Below are 21,324 nucleotides of genomic sequence, written 5' to 3' on the forward strand. Positions count from 1 at the left end.
CTATTTGAATTATAAGGCTATATACTAGTTTAATCCTATGACTTTTGAGTTGGAAAGTGAATTACTTCGTATAAAAAGAGATTCAGAGATTAGTCATATATGTAACATTAGCAAAAATCTCTCCATCACATGATCATAATTCAAGTTGACTAATCAACTCATGCAGAGAATTTGTAAAAGTTTTTTTTTGCTGATCATACAATCACATTATTCATAACAAATCTTAGTAGAATGTAAACTAATAAAATCCTATAATTATTTACTTTTTATATACTGGGATCTAAAAAATGATCTACTTGAATTTTTAGGAGTTCTTGAAATAGAAATTATTGCATACAAATTATATAGATATTTTAGGTGTTGTTCTTTAATAAATTTAACTTTTCTTAAATTATTATTATCGTGTCTGAAATCACTATAACTGAATTTATCGTGTCTTTTTTTTCGACAATTCAAAAAAGATGAACTTTTTTTATTTGGTGATATTGGAACTGAATTAGGGTTTATAAACAGAGTTTTAGGGATAAATAATTTGAACTATAATTGAACTGCAACGTTTCGAATTGGACACTAAAATGACCTGTTTCACTATTTTTCAGAAATTGTTTTGTCCTCGCAAACATGGACACTTAACAGTTACATGTATAAATTAATGTGTCAATTCAGCAGTTTTAATTAGTGAGTCACACAAAAAATAAACTAAAAACTATTTTAATTGATGGAAACATCTACTAGAAATTGATGTGTATATTAATTTTTTTAATATTAAATTATTCATTGTTAAAATTTTTGGAGATTAATTTTATTGGGTAATTATATATTAAAAAATATTAGATATACGAGATTATAAGTTTATATATTATAGAAAAATATTTTGTTAATAAAAAAAAAGTAAGAAACAACATATATAATTTAATTTAAGATTTTAGTAGGAGGTGACTAGCTAGCTAGCTAAGCCAGCTAAGATGTATATATATTAGGAAGAATGAAAGAGAAAATTGTGGATCGGATTGATTGCTTATTCCAATTTGTTTTTATTTCCATTTTTTCTTGCATTCATGGCAATGGGGACCTTCCCAATTAATGGTGTATCCCCAACAAAAGTGGGTGCACACTTGTAAGGGGTAGGGCTAATACTACCACCTACACCAGCTACCTTTCAAATCTTGTCTATTTTCAACACTTTTTTATTTTTTATTTTGGGCTCACACAACCTACTCATATCTAAATTAGCCTCGTAGGTTCCTTAATGTTCTCCTTTTTATCAAAATGTTGTTTGTAATTTTAAAAATAAACCATCAAAATATATAGGTCTTAAAAAATTCTGACATTGACAAAAGGAATTTTTAAAAATTAAAATAAATTTCTTTTTACTAAAATATATATCCATTATTCCATCACATGATAAAAAAATAACTACATTATGTATGTATGTATATTGTATAATTAAAATCTCTCATGAGAATAATATTAAGGTGGCCGGCCATAGAATTTGTTCATATATTGTAAAATTGTATATATGTGTAGGTTTTTTCTATATAAAGAACATATAAAATTCAAAAATGTCTTTCAAAGGATTTTTTTTCAACTAAAATATGCCATTTATTTATCTCATTTTATTTATTGATGATAAAACTCTGGAATTTATGAAAATAATTTTGCTTCAATTTTTATTTATTTGTTGTGAAGCTTTTATTAATGGATAATATTATTATAACTACTACAAATCCTAAAAAAATGGATATTGCACTTTATTTCTAATAGGATATATAATTGGTGTCATATTAAGTTTTTATAGAAAAATAAAATAAAATAAGAGAGAATAAAGCATGGTGCACATAGTGGGGGTGGGGGGCCTGATTTATTTATTATTTATTGGTACTAATTCAATTCAATCCCTTCTTATATTGTCAGTAGCATAGTGTGTGCAACCATACGTAACGAAACCCAATTGGGTTATTTTTAAATTTATATATTTATGAAATATTAAAAAAATGTATGATTTATTAATTCTCTCTCGTAGTAATCGAGTAAAACGTCTTTTTATAAAGATATTTACGTATCATATTATTATTAAATGTATTAATGAATTAGTTATTTTTAAATTTTTTAACAAATTAAAATAAAATTAATTTTTTATAATAAGAATAATAAATTTAATTTTTTTTAGAAATTTAATTATATTTTTAAAATTTTAAAAATTCAAATGTTTAAAAATAAAAAATCAAAAATATAATTATTTTTTATCAAAAAATTTAAAGATATTCGATTTAAATAATATAATTCAATCGAATTAAATCGAATCTAATAATTATAATATAGACAATTGAATTTATTATTATTATTATTATAATAAACTAATTTTATTTTAGTTTATAATAAAAAATAAATTATTAATCAATTTAATAAAAATATTTAATAATAATATAACATATATAAATATTTAAAAAAAATTAATATCTTTATTAAAGTGATTCCTATCAATCTATCATTCAAAAACGATAGAAGTGTCTGTGTCACTGCTCCAAAATTGTGGGTTAACGATAAAAGCTTATTAGTCAACAAATCTTCTAGCATGCATGTTTGAGGATAAGATCAAAGTCATGTTTGGTACGGGTGTATTTGGTTATTTGATAATTTTTATTAAAATAATTAATTATATAACAATTTATATTAGATATTTTCGTTGAAAAGTGACTGTAAGATAATATATTGCGTTTGAAATATATGGAAAATAATTTTTTAGTGATACAATCATAAAAATGAGTATGAAAGAATTGTCTATATTATTTAATATGGTTTAGGAACAAAATAGTAAATCATTAAAATTTAAAAATAATAAGCTTTTAATTTAATCATAAATTTCAAACTACTGTTTTCGCTTGTAAACTATTTTTAGCTTAAAATTATTAATTAATTTTTATTATAATTATTTTCAACGAATGCTAGGGGGTCAATAATTTTATTGAATTTTGGCCAGTATGTAACCAGCAGAGGAAGATGAGCCATTGAATAAAATCTCATACCAATCTCATACTATCAAATCATCATTGATGACTAATTAATGGCTAACAATCACAAAAATTACTGACCCCTAGACTTTCCCTTATTCAAATACTCCTTTTCATGTTTTCCAACGATGCCCGTACTTTTTTTCTACACCTTGCTGTTGACTTCTTTACATTGATTAGTGTCATAATCTAAACTAGCCACCTCATCATTTTTTATTAATTGAGAGATTAAGAATATCGTTAATAAATATTTTAAGAGTATATTCATTGAGAATATTAAAAAGATATTTTATTAAAAGTTATTAAAAAGATATATTTTTTATATTTTCAAAGTAATGAATAAATAAAAAATTTCAAAATCTTTTATTATTATCTTATTATTAACAAATCTCTTTAAGAAATGCATTCTTTTAGCTAAATCTTTATGAAACTATTAAAAAAATTTATGTAGTATTTTTTAATTTCAACAATACTAATAAAAATCCTAATATTATATTTGAAATTATTTATCTCCAAAATTTAAAAATTGATAACAAAAAATTTTTAAATAATTATATCTCTAACTTTTTTTTTAATATCTTCTGCCTTCCATACAATTTCTTTCTCCTACTTCATGATTCTTAGAAGAAGGAAATATAATATGCAACACAAATTATGATTTAGTTTGTATACTTTTAACATAACATTCATCTTGCATGGTAAATAAATGATTGTCATGAAATCACCTTTTTTTTAGATTAAACTTATAAGAGGTGGCAATATAAATAGTTATATTTTTAACGAGTCTTAACAATTAAAAATTTCTTTTAAATTTGCTTGATTTTTCATATAATTTTTTTTATCAGTCTTCTATGTTTTTTTTTCTATTTTCAGAGTTTACCAAGAATTGAACTCTAAATCTTTAGAATATAGAATTTTAAAACTATGAAATCACTTCTTTCAAAACTTAAGCTGATAGAAGATAGTAACATAAGTGTTTATATCTCTAAATCATTATGAATTAACTAGCTACCTCATCGTATGATGAGAAATATTGAACTAATTAATGACACATAATTAGAATATGGATCTTCTAAATATTTGCTTTTCCTTAACATGCATGCATGAATTATATATGTTAGAAACAAGAGAGTAGTCTTAAAAATATATTATTGAGTGTGTCTAAAGATACAATATACAAGGGTATATATAGGTATTAAAAAAATCAAAACAATAAAAGCATAGAATCTTATAATAAATATACAGATATGCTATATAAATATAAATGATACTAATTGATCTTAATTGATCCTATTGTACTCTAATATCCTCCTCAAACTCAAGTGGGAGCTAACGATACCATCTTGAGTTTGGATACTAGAGTCAAAAAACGAGTACGATGATGAGCCTTTGTAAAGATATCAACAGTCTGATCTAGAGTTCCAACAGCTATGAGACGAACAACATCAATAAGGAGATGTTGCCGAACAAAGTAATAATCAATCTCAATGTGTTTGGTACATTCATGAAAGACATCATTATGGACAATCTGAATAGCATTGCGGTTGTCACAAAAACATCTGAAGAGCACCCAAGTCTTTGAAAAGCCAATGAATCGAGACAACCTCAGTAGTGGTGTCAGCAAGAGCACGATATTCAGCTTCTGTGTTTGATCAAGCAGTTAATATTTGCTTCTTAGCTCGCTAGAAAATGAGAGAGTCACCAATAAATAAACAATAATCAGTAGTAGAATGACGATCAGTGGGATCACCATCCCAATCAGCATCTGAGTATGTTTGAAGGGATAAAGATGAATGAGTAGAAAAATAAATGCCATGAAATAAGGTGCTTTTGATGTAGCGAAGAATGTGAAGAATTGTCACATCATGAGTAATACAAGGAGCTAACAAGAACTGGCTAAGAACATGAATTGGATAGGTGATGTCTGATCATGTGACAGGTACGTAGAAGAGTCCTCCAATTAACTATCGATAAAGAGTAGGATTATCCAAAATAATGCCATCCATAGGGGTAAATCGAACATTAGGCTCAAGGGGAGTAGACTTAGTGCGACTATCTATAAGTCTGCCTCGAGCAAGAATATCCAAAGCATACTTAGCTTGAGAGAGTTAGATATTGTCATATGTAGATATGACTTCTAAACTAAGAAAATAACTAAGAGAACTAAGATCTTTCATCTCAAAAGTATGGTGAATGGAGGCATTGAGATCAGAGATACCATCAACAACATTTTCAATAATGATCATGTCATCAGTATACAAAAGTAGAAGAACAACTCCACGTTTACTTTTACGAATTAAGAGAGAATTCTCATGATGGCTGCAAGTGAAACCGAGATCGCATATAGTGGTGTTGAATTTGTCAAACAATTCACGAGGAGCTTGCTTAAGACCATAAAGTGCCTTGCGAAAGAGACAGACTTTGCTAGAAAGACAAGGATATCCTGGAGGTGATTTTATATGGACCTTCTTTTTCAAATCTCCATTAAGAAATATATTCTTCACATTCATCTAACTGAGAGACCATTTTTTATCGCAGCAATGACAAGGAGATCTCGAACAGATGTGAGACAAGCAACAGGAGCAAAAGTCTCTTCATAATCAATACTATACTTTTTTTGTACAATTTTGAGCAACCATTCGTACCTTTTAACAGTCAATAGAACCATCGAAGTGAGTCTTGATTTTGTATACCCATCTACTACCCACAATTTCTTGATTAGAAGGAGGATCAACCAAGTTCCAAGTGTGTGTTTTTTCAAGTGCCTGAATTTTTTCTTGCATTGTTTGCTGTCAACTTAAATTTGTGGAGGCTCCTTAGAATGACTTAGGTTCATGATGATGAATAATAGTAGAAAAACAATGATAATCAAGAAGATGAAGAGATAGATTTCTTACCCTAGAAGAACGAGTGGAAGAAGAAAGCATGACAGCAAGAGTAGGAGCATCGTCCGGTCTAGAATCTTTGGGAGATGAACAAGATAGAAGAGGAAGGGGCTCGAGGGATTGACTTGAGATAGAATCTGTAGTATCATCACTAAAAAAAATATCAACATTGGGGTTAGTAAAAAACGGTGACTAAGTAGAAAGAATGGACTCAAAAGAGAAAAAAACTAGAGAACATGTGATGCTCTCAGAATACAATTTGACAAGATATATGAATCCGAGGTCGAAGTTTATTATGTTCATAAGGCTAAATAAGGACAAAATAGACACAACCAAAGACATAAAGAGAGTTATAATAAAAAAATTATGATAAAAATGCTCAAAGGGAGTAGTGTTATTAAGGACATAAGAAGGGAATCTATTGATAACATGAACAACAATGAGAACAATTTCGCCCCAAGTACACTTAGGACAGGAAGAAGAAATAAGCATTGCATGAACAGGGTCAAGAATGTAACAGTGTTTGTATTCAGCTCTGCCATTTTGTTGAGAGGTACCAGGACAAGAAAACTCAAACAAAGAATCCTGTTCAGCGAGAAAATTTAAAAGTTTGGAGTCATGATATTCCATAGCATTATCGCGTCTGAAGATCTTAATGACCTTGAAAAACTGAGTTCTAATCATAGTGACAAAGTTAATATAAATCTGAGGCAGCTCATAACGATTAGTCATCAAATAAATCCAAGTAAAACGTAAATAATCATCAATAAAGATTACAAAGTATCGAACCCCTTTCATAGAAGCGGTGGGAGTGGGGCCCCAAACATCAAAATAAATAAGATCAAAAGGAGAGTAAGCAAGAGAGGAATTATTATGAAAAGATAAGGCATGTTGTTTTGCAGTTTGACAAGAAATGCAATAAAAAAAACTCATTATTAGGGATGAATGTGGATTAGATATGGCAAAAATCTCGATTCCATCCGCTTAAAATCATCGAATCGGATCGGATGTCGGATATATCCGCAAAACATAAAAATACTTTTTAAAAGCTTATTTTTATTTGAAAAAATCAATAAAATCTCCTTTTCTACTCTTTTAAACATGTTTACTTTTAAAATAATATTAAACATATTTTCTTAAATAATAAAAATAAAATAATACAATATATATGATAATTATTAGTTGAAATAAAACATAAAAAAATATTTACTTATTTATTTATTTATTTTTGCGGATACGCGGATATGTGGATACTTACATAAAATCCGCAATCCTATCCGATCTGATAGCCTTGTGGATCAGATCCATATCCGCAATTTTAGGATCGGATTCGGATAAATACCGCGAATATGCGGACGGATCCAATCCATTAATACCCCTACTCATTATGAACTTGACCTAAAACACCCGTAGACATAAGAGAGCCCAATTTTTCTAAGGAGCTGTGGGCAAGACGGCGGTGCCACAAGTGAATAGTAGATGGAGAGGAAATAGCACAGAGGTTTGACATAGAGGAAACATGAAGATTCTCGAGCTCAAACAATCTTATGACCTTATAGCCAGTCCCAATGATCTTTTCCATCCGACGATCCTGCACACGACAACCAGAAATAGAGAAATTGATATCAAAACTAAGTTCAACAAGTTGACCGATAGAGATAAGATTAAAGTTTAATTTTAGAATAAAATAAGTATCAGAAAGATTAATATTTGACTGCGAAATAAAACCCGTATGTGTCGTATGCAAGAGGGAACCATTAGCAATGTTGATAGAAGGTACATTTGTAGTGGTGAACAACAATGAAAAAAGATGACGCAAATGAGACATGTGATTAAACAAATAGAATTAAAATACCATTTAGAATTACTTGGAGGGGTGAAAAGAATAGCAGAGGTATTACTAAAAAAAGAGAGAAGTGGCTTAACAAGAGATTCAATGTCGGATGGAGAGATAGAAGGTGGGTTGAGAGAGGAAGAGTTGGTGGATTCAATAGCAGCAGCAGCAGAAGCATGCACATTTGGAGAGTTGTTGGGACGAGAATGATACATGTTCTGATCTGAACGTGGTGTTCGAGTAGGAGACGTAGTAATCAAGTGACTCGAGATCTTACAATAATGGTAGAACAATTTTGGGTAATTGGAGCCAATCTGACCTTTTTGTTTGCATGTACGACATTCAATAGAAGGACAGTCTGAGAAGGAGTTCCTAGAATAGTTACAGTTTCGACAAAATTTACCCTTTCTGTCTATGGCAGCAAAGACAGATTCACTCTTAGAGCGAGTCAACCCTAAGCATATTTCTTCAAACTTAAGACGAGGAAGAGAATCTTCAAGACTAGGAAAGGAATTTTGATAAAGAAGAGAAGCTCTAAACGGCTCATAGTCATCAGTAAGTGCCATAAGAAACTGTACAAGACGTGTTCGATTCTGATAATTCTCATATGACTTAGCATCGGTGGAATCTTTAAGAACAGGCTGACAAGAGGTCAATTGATCCCAAATAATTTTTATTTAAGCAAGAAAATAAAAAAAAGCGCTTGTCCACGTTCTTGTTTAAGGCTATGAAGCTCCTTTAACAGTTGGTACTTATGGAAGAGATCAGAAATAATGTAATACTTTGCCAAATGATCCCATACCTCTTTAGCAGTTTCAAAATGCCTTAACTGTAAATGAATGTCTGGAGTAGAAGTGTTGCAAAACAAGTGATATCTGATGATTTTTACAATCCTAATATTCCAATCTCTCCGCAAAGTCTTTCTCAACATCCTCCTTAGATTTGGAGGTCCATCTTTTAATTTTTTAGTCACAGTTGGCTTAACAGAACAAACAACATGACCAGTCACATAGCGCTATATATAATTTTTGCCCTTTAAGCAATTCTCGCATAGCTTCAACCGAATGAGCATAGTTAGATCCATTAAGGATAATAGGAATAGGCTAAAAAATATCCGATTTTTTCATAATAACAAAAATAGAGGCGAAAAAGAGAAGAAACTACAAATTTGAGGCAGAAAATAAAAAAACAAATGACAGAATTGGAAAGAGTTCAACCAAAAATCTTAGCAAGGGTCCCACTATTTGTCACGTCAGCTGCCACGTCAGCAGGGAAGGACACGTGGCAACGCATGATAAAAGGAGGGAAAACGCATCAGCACTGACAAGACAAGATGAGGTGACCTGCGGGTCAGGGAGGCGGGCCGGGTCGAAAGGGACGCGAGTTGAAGTGGATCCGCCGTGACACGTGGTGTGTTGTGGTCCTGCGCGTGGATACAATGGTGCTGGAGGCAGCTGGAGGGAGGAAGAACCTGAAGCGGACAACGAGCTTCAGGCAGTGTGTGACGGCGTGTGCAACAATTTTTGGCGACGATTCTGGATGCGTTGGAATCGGGACGACGAGTCAAACACAAAGGTGACTAACTAAAGCGTCGGAAAAGGATCGAAAAATGGGGGCAAAGAGCACTGCCAAAAGAAAAAACAAAGGGACTATAAACAAATTTTTATGGAGAGATAAAAAATCTATACTCTTGATATCATGTTAAAAGTAAGAGAGTAATTTAAAGAATATATTATTGAATATGTCTAAAGATATAATATACAAAAGTATATATAGGTACTAAAAATATCAAAACAATAAAAATATAAAATTTTATAAATATATAAATATATTATATAAATATAAATGATACTAATTAATTTTAATTGTTCTAATTATACTCTAGTATACAAAATGGAGAGAGAGATTCCCAGCTAATAACAATCGCATCAAAGTAAGATTTTAAACTGAAGCAACCGACAAATGTATGTTAGTTATGAATTCATACAATGATATATTCAATAATATTAATTCAACTTTCTAGCTTGTGATTTTGTAACAAACTGGGGAGAGAGAAGGAAGGAGATAACGTTATTATTAGTTAGCAAAACAATGAGGGGTTTCAAACAAGTAATAATGATGTAATTATATCAACAATATTATTAAAGCCATATATATAATATGGTTGTTGAAATTTCTAATTATGTCAACAACACAACATTATAGCTTCTAATTTTTGAACAACACAACGCATACATTGGTTGAAAGATCCCATCCCTACCTTGTGTTCCTTTTTCTTAGCCTTCAAATAAAATTCTAGCTAGATATATATAGTACTTGATTTTAGATATAGTTTTTTTTTTTTTTCATTTCATCTGTTTTTATTATTGAAATAATATTAATTAGATTTTAATTTTTATGGACGGTCAACATAAAAAAAATTACACAGAAATATCTAAATGCATAAATTTAATTGGATAACTATATAAAATTTTTTAATAATCAAAATTAAACTCTATTAATTATAAAACCATCGTAAAATTAAATGTCCATACCTTATGCTACAATGGTTTTTGAATCGCTGATAACTCATTTTACGACGGTTAAAAATTGCCGCTAATCTTTATATAAACCGCTGCTAAACGCCGATTTTCCTATAGTGTATTGTGTTTTTAACTTTTATGTTAATTTTATGTCTTTTAGATTATACTATACACAGATGTAAACTAAGCTTCATAAGTAATTCATTTATTTGAGAAACTTTTACTTAATTTATTAATCTGTGTGGTAGCACCAAAACAACTGAACACCCCCAACCCCCCTTTTATTTTATTTTATTTTTATTCTTTTTTTTTTAATTTTCTTTGTGAGATAATAAAATAATGCCATGTGTTTATTATTTTCTAGGCTTAAGCGCTTAATAACTAACAGTGACAATTTTCATGGAACCCCACCACACTTTTATTTAAATTTAAATTGAAGTCCCGGGGCCCTATATAAGTTAAACAAATGCATGTATCTTTTAGAAAGTTGGAATTCAATAACAAAAGTGATCACCACCAAGAGGAAAAAATAAAAAAAATAGATATTAAAGTAGAATTTGCCTAACACAGTTCTAGATTCAACCTACTTTGTGAATTGTGATATGTGTGCTCGTTAATTTCCACATTGTTCCAATATTTAAATTGTTACAAAAGACAAAGCTTAAGTATCATAGATTGCTAATTTATAAAGGGATATAAGATGGTGACATTATTGAAGATGTAATTATTATTGTTATCTATCCCAAGAAAGGAACTAGCTAGTAGGGAAAATGGTTTCTCAATGGAAAGATAGATAGATAGCACTAACATTAATATAATAATAACTTTTAAGTTCACTATAATAAATTATAGAGTATCCATGAAAGATACATACATACTTCATTATTACCATGAAAGATACTTAAGTAACATCATCATATAATAATTGGATATATGGAAATCAGAACCTTGCATTATTAATAATTAATGAAAAAAAGGCTTATGATAATTTTTAATCACATTGATTCTCATTAATGGTAAAAGCTCAGGCGTAGTCAACTTTACGTGAAGTTGATAATTAAGAGCAGTTAGATAATTTGACCGATTTGATTAAATTTTCATTTAACAGCTCTCAACTATCAACTTCACGTAAAATCGACTGCACATAAATTTCCACCTTCATTAATTAACTTTGTTTGAGAATCGCCACCAAGTAATAATTAATAAATATTTAAAATTAAAACTATGTAATCTGTTGTTTTTTTTTTTGTGTTGTGTATTTTATTTGTGTGTTTGTAGTATATTTCCTTTTAACTAGAATAATAACATATAATAATTATAAACTAAGGTTTTGAGGGTTAGTGCCTAGGAAAGCATAGACAGCTCCAAGCAAGTTCTAAGTAATTTAATTTATTATTAGTTTTATATTATTTTCTTATTATTATCTCACTATCAAGATAGATCAGCATGTGTATTTGCAATTTCTTTTTGTTTATGAATGGATAGTGTGTCGTTTTCCAGCAATTTATGAAGATTTTCTCGTACATCATTCTATGAGGTTCTCTTTTTCTTTCTCCTTATCAGTTGTATGTTGATATTCATTATTATTCATGCTACTATATATACACACTATAATAATTGATATCCAAATCAATTAGTTCATAAAGCTTTCTAAAAGTCATGTATGTATATCTGATCTTTCACAATTATAAACTTGAAAGGGAACTAATATATCAAATCAGATTATTATTAGATACTTGTGCCAATAACAAGTATATATATATATATATATATATATATATATATATATATATATACTCTTTATTTTCCTTTGTGCATATAAAAGAATATTATTAAAATTAATTATTATATATTTTTATATAAATACATATTATTTAATTTTTTTAATATATATTTATATTCTAATTATATTTTATACTAATAATTAATTTTAATAGTTAATTTTAATGCACAGCTAATATTATTGTTATATATACATAAGAGCGAAGCTAGAATAATTTTTTAGAGAGGGTAATATAAAAATTATAATTTTAGAAAGAGAAAAAAAATAGAAAGGACTAATGTAAAAATTAAAAGATTATATACATAAAATATTTTAAATTGAGAGAGCTATTGTCCCCTTAAAATGTACGAGGCTCCATCCCTATATATATTTATAATTATGTATTGTCATATTATAAAAAAAATTAAATTTTTAATTTTTAATTTAAAAATATTATTTAAATTTATAAATATAATTAAATAATTATATAAAACTCTATGTACTACCAATGAATCAAAATTAAATCATATTTATTTTCTTTTCAAAAACAATCATATTCAAACGGTATAAGAACAATATATGGATGTTAAACCCTAACAACTATGTAATCATATTAATTAAGATTACAAAGGGATGTAATGATTGTAATAGACTCAAGTTCAAATCATAAACAAAATAATAATAGAAAAATCACATCAATAGCTAAAATAATATATATAATAATGTAAAATAAAATTAGAAATTCAATATCTCCACAATTAAAACCTGGCCTTATAAGATTTATCTGTCTATCACTTCAAGAATGGAAGAGTTTGGTATAGAAGCAATATAAAATAAGGATATGTATACCAAAAAAACAGAAGACAAAGTTGAAAGTGGTAGGGCCATGAATGAAGTAGATGAAAAATTGAAAACAATAATTGAGGATAGGGGGATATGGGTCCTATATTATCGTTTCTGTGTTGATCAATGATGAGATTCCCACATACATATTAGGGCAGTGGTATCCTACATGTCTTCTTCACAAGATTGATATGATTTGTTCAAAACCCATTTACACCATCATTGCCCAATTCACCTTTTTTTTTTATAAAAAAATTAAAGGTTAAAAATTTAACAAATTTATATGGATTTAATTGATGTATATTGAGTGTTACATTTTCATTATTCTTTTATCACATGTTTGTATTTATATAATTTTTGAGATAATAATAAATTTAACTTTTTTATTTAAATTTTTTAAATAACTATTAATATATGAAATTAAACTTTGTTACATTGTCACTTAATCTCATTCTTTTCATGACAAAAACTTTTATAAGGTATATTGCTCTGATAGAGAAGTTTGAAAGAGATATGGGAAAAGAAAGATTTTCATTTCTAATAAAATCATGAAAAAAAAGATGAAGAATTTTTATTATATTTGATATAGAGAATAATACTACCTATTTATACTAAATTGATTATGAAGTTTAATATAATTAAAATAACTAAATTTTTTAGATGATTTTGTTAGAAAAAGATAAATATAACAAACTTAAAAAAAATATACATAACAAATTTTGTTTCTAGGAAAAAAAATGATGGTTTAATAATTTCCAATAAATTAGAAGTTATGTAATAGACTATGAGAATGCGAATTTCACCAACAATATTTTTTACGACTGAAAAGTTAAGTAAAAGTCTCGTTGTAAATTTCAATAAATATTACTGACGATTTATAGCCATCAGTAAAAATAAAATAATAATATTGATACCTATGTCGTCTGTAATAAAGGGATGTCAAGTTCAAAATTACAATTTGAGGTGATGGGAATGAAAAATCATAATTTAACCTTTATTTATCAATTGATAGTTTTACTAAATTTGTAATTAAATTTTTATAATTAAAATTTTTTAATTGAATTTTTATACAGTTTTAAATTTTATAATATTAAGTTCTTGTTAAATTAAAATTAATAGAATATTAAAAAAATGAGAAGATGTTCAAAGTTAGGAGTTTAATTCTTAGATGTGATATCTTCAATTTAAAAAAAATATTCTGTTAACTTTAATTTTTTTGTACGATAAAAATCTAATTATAAAATTTAAAATAATATAAAAACTCAATTGAAAATTTTTAAATTATAGGCACTTAATTATAAATTTAGAATTTTGGTAAAATTATAGAAACTGACAGAATAATTTAACCTTTAACAAATTCAAAATATTTTCCATGTATTTCATAAGATATTTTGTAATTATGAGTTTTAAAAAAAGTAATTAATTTACTTATTTTCTTTTTTAATATTTCGTTTCGAAATTAATCTTTTCGGTGGAGAAAATCTACTCCCATTCATTTAAAGGAACCTCAAGAAGTGAAACTCATTAGGATTTTTCATTATTCACTTTCATTCTATCCTCTTTTTTTTTTTGGTCATATTGACATTTTTATATCAGTCATATTAATTTGGGCTTTGTCTGATTCACATAGACAGACCAAAACATTGTAAGCTGTTACCATTTTGTTACTTTATAAGTTTATAATATATATGTAAACAAAAAAAAAAGTTTATAATATATATTATTTTGACTCAGATGAGTTTTATTTTTCAAGCATCAAATTAGTTTCACAAATATTTTTTAAATAAAAATAATATCACACAAGTGTTTGCCAAAAAAAGAGTGTATATCACACAACTTTGAGTTTTCTATTCATTTTTCTTTAATTTTTTCCTTTCTCCTTCACCCTTTACAAGAGATTGTGATAATATACACAAGGTTCGAGGTTCAAATTTTATCCTAATGTAAAATAAAAAATTTATATGACTTAATTGGCACTTCAATTTCTCAAAGTCAAAATGGTGGGGATCAGATGCAAACATCCATTTAAGGAGATTGTAAAGTTGGGTGTTGGGATTTATTGGTTGGCTAGATGTTAGTTGTGCAATTAATACATAAATGCTTTTGAGAGTAGAAGCAAATATTTCTTGGATAATATATATGAGAAATTTCAAAAGTATATTCTCTACTCTTAGTATTATGGAATATTAATACTCTCTCTAATTCACAATATTGTTGTTTTAAAATTTAAATAAATATTTTCAGTGCAACATATATTTGTTATTTTCACATTTTAAATTTTATTAAACATTTTTATTTTTACCTTTATTTTTTCACATAATAGCAACCACATTAAAAAAATATAGTACTTATATTACAAATTAAAAAAAAAATTGACTCATGGTGTTGCTAGTCTTAAAGTCTTATCCTTTTGCAATTTACTCTACTTATTTATTGATAATAAAGGATAGTTTAACAATAAGAAGGTGAAGCAATATAACATATCTACTCTTGATTATTTATTTATGTATTGCTTATAGTTGTGAAAGTGTGAGAGCTATGTAGGTGAGTTTGTGTGTATATGAGAGTAATTCAAAGGCTATTGTGTTAAGGGAGGAGAAGCATAAGAATATATATGGGGCAGCAATCTAGCAAGTAAGTTCTTATTAAACTTTCATCTTTGCTTATTGATTTTTTTTTCATTTAATGTTCAGGATGTTATTGAGTTAAATTTTTGTTGTTCTTTTTCTGATTAAGAAAAAATAAAAATTGATTAATTGAAATAACGGATGGTTCATAGAGAGACCAGAGAGAGCCTGAAGCCAGGGGATCACATCTACACTTGGAGAACTGCATATTTATATGCTCATCATGGTTCTTTTTATTTTCTCTCAATTTCTCTCTTTATAATTATTTAGGATGTAATAAATGAAATTTTGGGCCAATATATATAGTGAAATTTTATTCCATTTATCTCTATTTCTTATTTTCCGGTACATTTTAAATTAAAATAAGTATATAAAACCAACTTTTAACTAGTTAATATTAATTAATTTTTTTTATTGTAAAATTATTCTTTTAACCTCTATTTTCAAAGAATTTAGAGTTTATAGCTAGGATTTAAAGTTTAGGATTCAAAATCTAAAATAAAAATGTAATTGAAAAAAAAATAATTGTTTATTGAACAAAAAAAAAAATGAACTCTAATTAAACTTTTAATATGTTGTAGTTAGATACATTCATGTATAGATCATTGTTTATGTCTCAAGTCTCAACTGAATCTTTCATTGTGTGACTAACTGAATAGGCATTTACATTGGTGAAGAAACAGTAATTCATTTCACTGTAAATGGACAATCATCAATAAGAACTATTTCATCATCTGCAAACTCGATTCATAGATGTCAAAGGTCAACATGTAAGGATCCACACAAGGCGAATGGGGTGGTTTCGTCTTGCCTCGACTGCTTCCTAGCCGGCGGTGATGTATGTCGGTATGAGTATGGCGTCTCCCAGGTTTACTTTTTCGTCAGACTCCGTGCCGGAATGTGTACTCTCGCAGCCTCAGATGAAGATGAAATCGTTGTCCGTTGAGCAAAGTATCTGCTCGAAAAAGGCTTCCCCAGCTACAATCTTTTCAAGAACAATTGTGAAAACTTTGATGTGTATTGCAAAACAGGGAGGGTAGATGTTGAATATGGAGAAGTTGGACAAAGTGGCCAAATAAATGCTATTCTTCCTGCCAGTTTAAGGATATTTAAAACTGACATTGGACTAAGGAACCTGCCGAAATTAGAACCAGAAGAGTTGGCAGAAACATTGCAAAAAATGGTTTCTCAACACCAATCCCAGTGATTGTTGCACAATAATCAAGTGTTATGTTAAGTGTTCTTGTTATATGTACAATACTCTGTAGAATACTGTGCTGATGATATAGTTCGCATAAGAGTTTCTATGTAAAATGAGTATAGCAAAAGGGTTTCTCTTTTCAAATTATTAATTATCATATGGGGTATGAGCAAGAATAAGCAAGATCAAACTATGGATTTGCATAACTTCTTGTTGTTGCTTGTACCTGTACTGTACTTTGTTGTTTGCACATGTTAATGAGAGAAGCATGGATTTGCACAATTAAGATTTCCATGCAACTTTCAATTATCACATGTTAATGCTTTCTAAATTCTATGCAACTTTTTTCTCCTTAACTTTCATATTAGGATGTGAATAAAATATATGAATTTGAACAACTTATTGGCAAATGATCAGTATGATTATTATGGTAACGATGCTTTAACTTAAGATGATATTACACTTAACCCCTTAAATTTCAGAGAGGTACTTTATACTTATTATATAAGAATCCTGAAGTGTGTAACTGAAGAGCTAAAAACTGCTTAAGAAACCGTTACCTTGGAAGGTGTAGGGAATCACCAGCTATTGCCACATGTATCAGCACTAGTAGACATCAAGAAGAGAATAAATCTTCTCATGTGTAATTTTAACAAAAACAAGTCATATACGTTTTATTTAATTAATATTTCGTAAAACTATATATCACTAACAAAAATTGGACTAATCTTGGTAAGGCCCTATAGTTGCAACCAAAAACAATAATCCAAAGGAGAAACTAAACCTTCAGATTCATTACATGCCATTAGTGAAATAATTTACCTGTGGGGGCATGAAATGATGGTCTTTGTCTTCAGAGTGGTGATCGTTGTATGGTTAGTTTAAGAAATTTGCTCCACTGATCTGAATTAATCAATCTATATTCACCAGCCATAGATTGGATTTTGTACTTGCGGGGGCAAGAGATGAAGGTCTTGAGCCTGCTGCTTGTCATAGTTTCGTGTTCCAGGTAAAGCTCCGGTACATAGTCGCAAGAATTCACTGCCGTTGAAACAGTAGTGAGCGAATGCTATTCCTCCGTCTACCATCTCTGTCAGATTAGGCATTGAAACTGACTTAGCAATGCGCTTTTGTCCGTTATGTGTTTTCGAGTTCGCAGTGTCATCTTGCGTATTCAGAACTCTGTCAAGCTCAGAATATTCCAGAAATCTTTGAGTAGCAGCGTCCCAAGAAAGTTGATATCTTTGCTCTGGGGAAAGAAGTTGAGGCTCATTTTCTAATGCTTCTTTTACTTTTGCTACAAAGTCTTCGGATGTCTTGTAAGTCAAGCAGTTGGGGAAAGTCCTGAAGAACTCATTTGATGGATGATCAGCACAAACTACAAATTTTCCCATGGCAAGTGCCTCGGCTGTAGCGGTGCAGAGCACGTCACTGATGCTTGGATTTATGAAGACTTTATACCTTCACGAAAGTAGATAAATAATGTCTCGGAGGAACCAGATTTACAAAATCAAGTTCAGTATTAGCATCTGGCATTAAACACATGAACTAGGAATACAATTCATCTGTGATGTACAAAATACATTCATGAAAAAGAGGAAATATATATATCATAATCTAAATTGTGGCTCAGATAACAAATTATTCTTACCCATGAAGCGAATCATCTGCATGGTCTCTTCCCTTCTGAAAGTTGATATTCAAATCAAATCTTTTAGCCATACTCTGAACTTCGTTGGCATCCTCTCCATTACCAAATACATCCAACTTGAAGCCATCAAGATCACTCTTATGCTTTGCTAATAAATCTATCAATTCCTTGTACCCCTTTGCCCATACCATCTTTCCCAAGAAATATGCTCCTTTTGTGAAGGCTTTCTGCCCGAGCTCCTTATCTGCAGCAATCTTTTCTCCAATTTTCAAGAACTTAGGATTCACCCCGTGAACATTGCAAATTACAGACCTTGGTAAATCCTGAGTGGCAGCTGAGAGACGAAGAACCTGAAAAGAAATAAAACATAACTTAGTTCATTTTGTCTCTTCAATATTTATGATAATATAACTCCTTGAAAATTAATCAAGAAAAAGCACCACCACATTGCTACTTGTGTTGCAGGTAAATGTAGGCTTCGATAAATATCATACCTTGTGGCAGTGTGCTCTCGTAACCAAGTTATTTATGTGCTTCACTAAGAATGCTTGGAGGGGACCATTTTTCTCCCTCTTGATGTATTCCAAGTAATTTGTGTGGACAACACCAACAACATGGTTGAATTTATCTGTCCAACGCCTGCCATGATGATACCAATTCAAATGTTCTGGTTCTTCCAAGATGGCAATGTCGGCATCCCTGGATGGTATAAATTGAGAAGTATCACCAGCAGGTATTATACTTCGTCTTTCTTTTGAAAACTATGCACAAGAAGGACAAAGTGTGAAAACTAAATGCAATTTGACATGAAAACCTGTAGAATGCAAATAATCTCCAAAAATAGCTACCTTCCCAGGATAAAAGCAAATTTTAAAGTCTGCCTTGAAACCAATCCTTTCCTCAAGCCAATTATGTATATAAACTTCCTGTTGTTCTGGCAAACTGAAGGTGATATTGTCAGGATAAACTAGTTGTTGATCTGATGTGCAAAGCCATGGAACCATCAGAGTTATTTTCTGATTTGCAGATTTTGATAGGTATGCAGCTCGAAATAGTGGATTTACCGATGTTCCCGTCATCCAAGGAAGACTAGTAGTTGTGACTATGGCCAGATGCCTCTTATTCTCGGATGGATCATGCTTTGTATGATCTGTCCATGGTTCACCATTATATCGGTGGCCTGTACTCTGAAGAACACTTGCTATTCGTAAATCCAATTCATCGTTTACATTTCCATTCCCAATAATCGAGGATTCTCCACTTGAAAGGGACCGCAGAACAAGCTGGTTCTTACTTTTACTATACAAGCTTTCCACTATCTTATCGCGAAAATCTGTCATCACATTTGGAAAAACAAATAAAGTGAACTTGACCAACAAACTAGAAATCTAAGACTATTGACAAATTTTGCTAACTAACACAGCAGAAACATAAACTTCAAGCGAAAATAAGTGAAGTAGAAAATCACTGCAACGAAGCCTCCGGAAGTACGTACCTCTGCGGACTCCAAGTTGATCCAAAAAAGGACTAGACTGTTTCACAAAATAGGCCAAAAGTTCAGGCACATCCAATGGGGGAACTTCCTGAAACAGACGTCGCGTGAAAAATATTAACCACAGTTCCTCATTCAAATCAAAACCACATATGCAGAGCATACAAGAATTGGTCCGCAACACAGCTACTGACACATTTAAATGGACCTTGTCATACAAGTAAAAACCAATTAACTAACTATAACACACTTTTAAACAAAGTGCATTTGATGAGGCATATTCACATGATGGAAAGAAAACAACTGACCTTTGACTCTTCAGGCTCCTTGTATATTAATTTCTGCAAGTACAAAACATAAACATTCTTAAAACGAGTTCTTTTTCAGACAACTAAATAGTGATGATAATATTAAACAACATCTAATATATAAATTCATCAAGTGAGGTCTTTTACAATCCCGGAAACATATATCAAGAATAAAAACATGAAAATTGAAAGTATTATGAACTACAAAAAAGTAACAATATCAAACAAAATTCATCGAATTCGAAGTTTCACTCCTATCTATTTAATACTCCCAGGATTTTGTATAAATTTTAACTCATGAGAATATATGATTGCGTCATTGCGAGTGAAACTTTAAGTTAAGAAAACACTTAAGATGATACTATATAGCATCAAAAGAGTGCATGGTCATAGTAGCTGAAAATTTTCCATCTTCTACAGAAACTAAAAACAGTTTTTTTTTTCCTTTCTGGAATTCTTATTGCTTTAAAATTTTGTTCAAATATGCGAGGAAAAAAAAGAAGATTTTTTCATTGCAAAATAAAAACAAAAAAAGAAGAAAGAAAGAAAGAAAGAAAAGGAAAGAAGCATACCAAACTTGATTTAAATTTTTCAACGAACTCGTTGTTCTTCTCGAACTCCTTGAACTTCGTTTTCAGCTTCTGGATCGGTTCCCAATCTTTTTCTTCCCTCTTCGAATTGTCCCCTTCAAACCCCCAAATTCCATCGGTATCCTCAACCTCCGCCACAATCGCATCCTTTATATTCACCAAACCCATCCGAATCCTTGAACTACACATCGCCGTCGCTGTCGGCGGCGGTAATCGCCATTTCTGGATCCTCCTCGCACCACTCCCCTCCGACGTCGCCGGCAGCCTAAGGCGGAGGTTCCTAACGAAGTCCATGTCCGCCGGGTTCTGCGGGGGAGGAGGAGGGTCGAAGGAAATGGCGAGGTTTCGGAATGAGGTGGCACGGTCGCGCATGAGCTGAATGTCGTGGCGCCATGCGTTGGAGAGGAGAGAGAAGGCATTGGCGGAGGAAGTGGTGGTGGTAGTGGTAGTGGTGGTTGGGGTTTTAGGGTGGGTGGCCATGGCGGAGGGTTGTGGTGGTGTTGCCATGGAGGAAGGAGAAGAAACCAATGGAGATTGAGGGTTCTTCTTCTTCTTCCAATGTGTTTGGGAGTTGCGACTCGTTCCTTTGTGGAGGGAA

General features: G+C 30.2%; 2 protein-coding genes across 8 annotated transcripts; one reads left to right on the forward strand and one right to left on the reverse strand.

The window, feature by feature from the left end:
* Positions 1-14,908: 14,908 nt before the first annotated feature.
* On the forward strand, positions 14,909-17,041 carry LOC112757824 (protein LEAD-SENSITIVE 1-like). Of its 2 annotated transcripts, XM_072206499.1 has the most exons (3): positions 14,979-15,491; positions 15,637-15,710; positions 16,144-17,041. In XM_072206499.1, the coding sequence occupies exons 1-3, from the start codon at positions 15,472-15,474 to the stop codon at positions 16,428-16,430; spliced, it is 381 nt and encodes a 126-aa protein (XP_072062600.1). In that variant the 5' UTR covers positions 14,979-15,471; the 3' UTR covers positions 16,431-17,041. The 2 variants fall into 2 exon arrangements, 1 of the variants encoding a protein (XP_072062600.1); XR_011867330.1 differs by lacking the exon at positions 15,637-15,710 and having other exon boundaries at positions 14,909-15,491.
* Positions 16,013-21,233, reverse strand: LOC112757793 (digalactosyldiacylglycerol synthase 1, chloroplastic-like). 6 transcript variants are annotated; one of them, XR_003179432.3, is made up of 9 exons: positions 20,709-21,233; positions 20,137-20,169; positions 19,832-19,919; positions 19,185-19,669; positions 18,831-19,097; positions 18,337-18,686; positions 17,508-18,146; positions 17,246-17,291; positions 16,013-16,469 (listed from the first exon to the last, which is right to left on the reverse strand). XR_003179432.3 is itself a non-coding variant. In XM_025806351.3 (7 exons), the coding sequence occupies exons 1-7, from the start codon at positions 21,231-21,233 to the stop codon at positions 17,609-17,611; spliced, it is 2,286 nt and encodes a 761-aa protein (XP_025662136.1). In that variant the 3' UTR covers positions 16,013-17,608. The 6 variants fall into 6 exon arrangements, 1 of the variants encoding a protein (XP_025662136.1); XR_003179431.3 differs by having other exon boundaries at positions 16,013-16,619; XR_003179433.3 differs by lacking the exon at positions 17,246-17,291.
* Positions 21,234-21,324: the final 91 nt, after the last annotated feature.

This window comes from Arachis hypogaea, chromosome 2 (assembly GCF_003086295.3).
Source record: "Arachis hypogaea cultivar Tifrunner chromosome 2, arahy.Tifrunner.gnm2.J5K5, whole genome shotgun sequence".
Taxonomy (NCBI): domain Eukaryota; kingdom Viridiplantae; phylum Streptophyta; class Magnoliopsida; order Fabales; family Fabaceae; genus Arachis; species Arachis hypogaea.

Excerpts from the sequence above, each read along its gene's own strand:
- LOC112757824 (XM_072206499.1), top strand. The coding sequence starts at position 15,472 with ATGGGGCAGCAATCTAGCAA. Across the intron at positions 15,492-15,636 it reads ATGGGGCAGCAATCTAGCAA|AGAGACCAGAGAGAGCCTGA; the intron begins GTAAGTTCTTAT and ends GATGGTTCATAG. Across the intron at positions 15,711-16,143 it reads ATATTTATATGCTCATCATG|GCATTTACATTGGTGAAGAA; the intron begins GTTCTTTTTATT and ends CTAACTGAATAG.
- LOC112757793 (XM_025806351.3), bottom strand. The coding sequence starts at position 21,233 with ATGGCAACACCACCACAACCCTCCGCCATGGCCACCCACCCTAAAACC. Across the intron at positions 20,170-20,708 it reads AAAAATTTAAATCAAGTTTG|AAATTAATATACAAGGAGCC; the intron begins GTATGCTTCTTT and ends TTGTACTTGCAG. Across the intron at positions 19,920-20,136 it reads AGGAGCCTGAAGAGTCAAAG|GAAGTTCCCCCATTGGATGT; the intron begins GTCAGTTGTTTT and ends CGTCTGTTTCAG.